This window comes from Malus sylvestris, chromosome 3 (assembly GCF_916048215.2).
Source record: "Malus sylvestris chromosome 3, drMalSylv7.2, whole genome shotgun sequence".
NCBI lineage: Eukaryota > Viridiplantae > Streptophyta > Magnoliopsida > Rosales > Rosaceae > Malus > Malus sylvestris.
Window position 1 is genome coordinate 12,125,545 of NC_062262.1, and position 6,949 is coordinate 12,132,493.

General features: G+C 34.9%; 1 protein-coding gene across 1 annotated transcript; it reads left to right on the plus strand.

Annotated features, from left to right (window-relative positions):
• The first annotated feature begins 4,282 nt into the window (after positions 1-4,282).
• LOC126615300 (xyloglucan endotransglucosylase/hydrolase protein 31-like) lies at positions 4,283-6,949 on the plus strand. The gene is made up of 4 exons (XM_050283115.1): positions 4,283-4,557; positions 4,733-4,833; positions 5,102-5,319; positions 6,067-6,949. Exons 1-4 carry the CDS (start codon positions 4,359-4,361, stop codon positions 6,425-6,427), a joined length of 879 nt encoding a protein of 292 aa, XP_050139072.1. The 5' UTR covers positions 4,283-4,358; the 3' UTR covers positions 6,428-6,949.

The window sequence follows — 6,949 nt, forward strand, 5'->3', positions numbered from 1 at the left end:
ACTTGTCTGGGGTTTTAGCCTTTGAGGACGAGTTTACAGACAATGATTGAACATGTTTCGTTTAAAGCCCATATGCCTTTGATATTAGTAGGGTCCGTCTGCCCACATGCCTCAGCCCAAAATAGTTTTGAAACCCAAGGAAAGATTTATTGTATTTTTTTTTGGCCCATTTTTAGTTACGACTCTTAGAATTTCATTTGAATCTCATTTGAATCTCATTTTACCTCTTGTAATTTAAAAGGTACCGCTTTATTTCTTAAAACTCAAAATTCGATTCACTTTGACTTGCGAACTCTCTCTTCTCTCTAAACTTATAATTTGCCCCCTAAAACATCTGTGGGACCTAACTATCGAATATAGATGGGATAATTCTCTCACTTGTATTGGTGGGTTCTACCTCTATTAGAGTGATGGTACAAATAAATGGTAAATGTAGCATTACTGAACTGCTAAACTACCAAGCATCCATTGTTAGACTAATTTCTATAAGCACTTATTCCATGCACAGAACTAACTCCTCTAGGCATATTGGGTTCATTATTAACTAGTAATTAGTTGTTAAGCTATAGTCATTAGGGTTACTCTAATACAGTTTTCTTGCTTTATGCCTACGTATAACGAAATTTAGGCTTAATTGTAGTATTTGTCCTTAAACTTTATTCCTAGGTTATTTTTCATCTCAAAACTCTCATATTAATTTCTTTAATGCTCGAACTTACAATGTGTTGCACCATTGGTTCTTTTCACTAACGTTTTTTTCCCGTTAAATAAAAGTATATTAGAAACTTCAACTTACGAATTCAATAATCAATAGAAGAAACGGAAAAAAAAAACAAATGAATTTTGTAAATTAATATCTAAGACTTAAAACAAAAGGAAATTTGAACTATAAAATTACAAAGTGAAAATGGTTGGACTTAGTAACTTGTAAGTATGGAATTTCAAAGTTGGATAATGATCCAACTATGGCTGCACTTAAACAACTAGCAAAAAAAATTTCTATTGTTGGTACTATATATTGGGCCTCATCTTTGGACCTCATTACTGAGCCCATAACCCTTGTAAGAGGAGGAAACCCTTACTCTATAAAAGGGATCCTCCTCACCTTCACTAAGGGGGAAGAAACAGAGTCTCACATCCCTCACAACAATAGAGGGCAATACCCTCTCAGCCAAACAGAGAGCAAAATGGCAAGGGCTACATCCACAGAGAGCTCCCTTGCCAATCTATTGTAATCCATATATTCATCCAGTGAAATGGAATCAACATCAGTGTGGACGTAGCCCTAACATTGGGGTGAACCACGATACATCTTTGTGTTCTTGTGCGTTTGTGTGATTCACGGCCGGATTTACGTTGGTACAAGATCCTCCGGATTTTATGTATCAACATCTATGTATTCAATGTTCTTATACAAAAAAAAATATGGTTTTTTTAGGTTTTTTCGTTCTTCTCATCTCATTTAAAATTCATTTTTAATGACGAGGGATGAAGTTTCTATACCCCTATATTTAGAGCAAAATAGTGAAGGGTTTGCAGGATTTTCTGGGTACTACGTGACTATGAGTGGAGTGCTATGTGTATTGCACTCGTTTCTGTTGTGGATGAATTTATGAAAACTTAAACATGATTATCAATAAAAATTATAAAATAATAGTCTTTAGAATTTGGAGTAGGTATATTTTACGGTATCCAATGTTTCACATCAACATCATGACAACTTGAATAGAGAACATGACCTATATACACAAGCATGCATTTCGTAAGTATTTAATTTCAAGTAATTTTTTTTGGATAGTGCTATTCATATATTTATTTTTATTTTTCACATTTTTTTTTAATTTTTGACTATTGGAATGAATGAATTAAAAACAAATCAATGATAAAAAATTAACAAAGTATGCAAAAAGTAAAAATGGGTGTGTAGCAATATGTTGTCAATGGTATATCAATATGATGATATAGGGACATTCTGGACAAAGAGGGCTAGTTTTGATTAGTGTTTGCAAGCAGGGTTTTGGTTTACAAGAGAGCTACTAAAGACAATTTCTCTTTCTTTTTATACAAACGATATACATACTTCTATTAGACTACTACGAGGTAAATGTGGTTAATCAATTGAGCTACAAGTCTTTGCATTCTATTTGCATAATCCAATCAAATTTTTAGAGCACAGTACTACATCAAACTGTAATTGCATACGTCATCAAACTGTAATCAGAAGAAATGTAACATTTCTTACTCCAAAGGAATTTAGAATGTATTATCCATTTTTGAAGAACTCAAAAGTAAAAAATTAACAGAGGTGTATAAAAAGTAAAAATAGATGTGTAGCAATATGATGATATAGGGAGAAGGATAGTGTCGATTAGTGTTTGCGAGCAAGGTTTTGATTTACAAGAGGGCTACTAAAGACAATTTCTCTTTCTTTTTATACAAAAGATATACATACCTTTACTACAAGGTAAATGTGGTTAATCAATTGGTGGTTTTTATGCCCACCCGTATCTACCACGACGTAAATGTGGTTAATCAATTGAGCTACAAGTCTTTGTATTCTGTTTGCATAATCCAATCAAATTTTTAGAGCACAATACTACATCAAACTATAATTGCATACGTCATCAAACTGTAATCAGAAGAAATGTAACATTTCTTACTCCAAAGGAATTTAGAATGTATTATCCATTTTTTAAGAACTCAAAAGAAAAAGGGTTTAAACCAAAAGTGAGATCAACCAAGATTTCAATAACTTGGCGATACTTTTTTCCTGAAAATGTACATAGTTTCCAAAGCATGGGGCTAGATAAATTCCCGCTCTTTACCTTTTATACGTATCCACAAGCTCCATCATGCTTGTCAGGATCACAAAGAATGTACATATATACATATCCAAGATTTAAGCTGTTTTGGCCATTTTCTCTCTGAAATCTGACAGAACTATAAGTTAAGCAGTCCTGTCACGAAGCAAACAAATTAAACAGTTAACCTTTGCTTCTCTCAGTGAGCAACCATAACTTACAAGTTACAACTAACAATATTTCTGGTATCATATGGAAGCTTTTTCACTAAATCTAAGGGAAAAGGAGAAAAAGTCAAAAAAACCCTATTCCACAAGTTGAACCATTTTTTCTTCATATTATTATTCTTTGGAAATTTTATTTGGACTCTGTTAACTTATCTCTACACCCATTAAATTTTAAGAAAAGACTTAGAGTACTTGGATCTAACGGAGGACATGACACAGAACCGAGCGCAATGGCGTTCTAGGATTCATATAGCCGACCCCACTTAATGGGAAAAGACTTTGTTGTTGTTGTTGTTGTTAACTTATCTCTACACCCATTAAATTTTTTATAAATTTATATTTCAATTATGCCCTAAAGAAAAGATGGGTGTAGAAAGATATTATCAACTAGCAAATGGGTGGGTCGAAGTGGCCCTGAGAGCCCCAATTGGAAGTTGGTGGGTTGCCAAAAATCGAAAAGAGGGATTAATAAAGGGTGGATAAGAACGGTAAAATTATAGTGGAGGAGGGTTGTTGCCTTCGACGACATCGGGAGAACATGTTGCTAGAGCTGGGTTGGGTTCGTCAAAGAAATATAGGGGTTCTGATGTTGATATCGATTACTCTCTCTCTCTCTCTCTCTCTCTCTCTCTCTCAAATTTTGGTCTCTCATCAATTCCCTCTTCACCCAATTTCAAATGACTACTAGCTTTGTCATCCTTGAAAGCATATATAGCTTTTTAACTTGTCCACATTTGGGACTACATCCTTATTCCACAATTTGCAAGATCACACCGGTCTTTTGAGCTACAATTTGCTAGTTCTTTTTTTTTTTAATTGGTTCATTAAGTTTTAAGGACAATTGGACCAAAATCTAGCCCCATGGTGTTGAGCATGAAGAGTTGAACATTGACGAGATAAAGAGCAGGTCGGCTACGATAATTTTGGAATGACGACTGGAATCAAGTCCGATTACTACCATAGTAGGTGGTTGAGTGGGTTTATGTGTTTGTGTCCTTTTTTTTTTTTTTTTTTGAACTTTGTCAATTTTGTATTTGAGGATAAAAAGCTAAGTTTACGGGACAAAATTTTCAAGTTGGGTGTGAAAAGATGATTATTGGGTATAAGTGAAATTTCCCTTATTCTTTTATAGTAAATTTTTTGTCTACATGCATAACTTCCCAATCAACCAACTTATCACCTTTGCAATGTGGGGCCTACAGATCACTCTATTTATACCAAACTGTAAAACCTTACTCTTTCCGTATACCTGCCTTTATAATTCTCTTGCCGCACCCCTCTGTTTTTTGCTGCATTTCCTTCTCGAATTCCTTTTCTCAGTTCAGTCTTCATGGCTCATCTCAGCTTCTTAATTCTTCTCTTCCTAATGATTTCTTCAAGCATTTCTCAGGGCATCCCCTCACCGGGCTATAACCTTAGTTCCAAAATTAGTACACTAGGGTTTGAACAGGTTTTCAGAGCCCTCTGGGGTCCTCAGCATCAAAATTTAGACCATGGTGCTTTAACAATCTGGCTTGACTCTAGCTCAGGTACTCAATCCTGCAAGATTCACTTCTTTTCTCATTGGTTTTTCAGCATATTTTCTTGCTTTTTTTGTACTTCAGTTAAGTGTTTTTTTGTGCTTATTTTCTCAGATTGTTTTATCTTTTTTGATCGGATTTCTCAGATTGTTTTATCATCTGCTGCATTTTTGACATGTTTCAGGAAGTGGGTTCAAGTCACTTTATCCGTACCGTTCTGGATATTTTGGTGCAGCCATTAAGCTCCAACCTGGTTACACTGCTGGAGTGATTACTTCATTTTATGTGAGACTTTGCTTGGATAATTGCACTAGCAAAACGACTTCTACACACATTTTGTTTTCTTCTGTGCAACCTTATTTATATATTTGTCTATTAATTTTTCTCTCGTTTATACTATTCAAAGGTAGAATAAACATGTATATAGAGGAGAAAAGGCGTGTGCCGATATCACTTCTCTTGCAAACTTTGAAATTTTATTGTTAAATTCCAGAATTCAATAAAAAGGTGAAAATTGGGTTATGTCTAACTTTTTTTTTATTGGTTTTTATAGCTCTCTAACAATGAAGAACTTCCGGGGAACCATGATGAAATTGATATTGAGTTCCTTGGTACAACTCCTGATAAGCCCTATACTCTGCAAACCAATGTGTACATTAGAGGCAGTGGAGATGGAACAATAATTGGAAGAGAGAAGCAATTCCATCTCTGGTTTGATCCAGCACAAGACTTTCATAACTACGCTATAGTATGGAACCCTACTGAGATCATGTGAGTATATAGTAGTACCACACAATTCTAAAATCTTGTACCTTTGTACATGCATGTCACAAGTGTTTTTAGGTATGGTAAACATCAAGCCAAACTGTCTAGTTTCTTGTCCTCTACCGTTTAGTAGGGGAACCGTGAAACACAATTATTATTTCTGATCTTATCAAGAAAAAGTTCTTGGATTCTTTTGATAACTATTTGATTTTTTTTGTTTTTAGTTTTCTTTTTGTGTATCATGCACTTCTTGTACATATCTCCCTTAATCATTTTTTTTTTTTAAATTTCATGCACAAAAAGTAAAATTAAAATAAATGATAATCAAACACGACTTGCTTTTTATTCTTGTTTTTGTTTTCATTTGGCTTATGATCTTTCATATTAATTGAGTTGCTATATCAAACCTAAATTATTATCTGAAAATGCTAAACCTAAACTTTCAACTTTGTCTATAAGCTGAAGTAATTATTAAGTTAATAACACGTGATAATTACTTCTTTGATGTATTTCAATAGTTAGACTACATTTTTAACTATCACATTACTAATTAAATCTTTCACAGAAGTAAGATTTATACGACATGCTACCTATTGTCCAACACTTCAAATACAGCGTGCTTAACAACATGATGATCAGTATATAATACATGCAATATCGCTTTACATTTATCTTTATTAATCTATAGAGGGCTGTGAGGTGAGATTTGCATATTATAAAGTACACCAATGATATAATGTAATCAATTTGCAGATTCCTGGTGGATGATGTGCCCATAAGAACGTACCAGAGAAAGAGTGATGCCACATTTCCATTGAGGCCGATGTGGGCATATGGATCCATATGGGATGCATCATCATGGGCCACGGAGGGTGGAAAATACAAAGCCGACTACAAGTACCAACCATTTATTGGCAAGTACAAGAATTTCAAACTTAGTGGGTGCAAATCCGATAGCCCTACCTCATGCCAACCGCCCTCCGCCTCACCGTCTGGTGTGTCGGGTCTTAGTCAGCAGCAGTACTCGGCCATGGAATGGGTGCAGAGGAACTACTTGGTCTATGACTATTGCCATGATTCTAAGAGAGACCATACTCAAACACCCGAGTGCTAAAGCTCGACTTGCACGAAGGTTTGTACGGAATCATTCTACTGTATCTACAAATCGCGAGCACAGAAAGAAAAACTAATGTTCACATGTGTCGTTACAGGAAGAATGGCTCCTCCGCAAATAATATAAGTTAATATATTTGTTGTCCTTTTCAGTTATAAACAGTTTGTATGGACTATTTTGGAGGGCCTTGAGATGGATCCCACTTGTGCAAGAGTCGCTGCTGTGAGGCCCTCCGGATTTAGTTTATTGTATGTTGTTGGCGTTTATTTATTGCTTTCAATTGTACCAATGTACCGATAAGTACCTAGTGGAAGCATTATTCTGTTTTGTTGTTCTACAGAAAGGAATGGTTCTGATTCACGCCACTTTGCATTCATGCAAAAGGATCACACAGTTGCTCACTTGTGAGTTGGGACAATTGTCTTTTAGTTGCCCACTGTCAGAAACGAGTTATCATTCAACCTCAAAAGGAGCAATTTATAAGACATGAATCATTTCTTGTGTTTCGGTTTAATAATATAA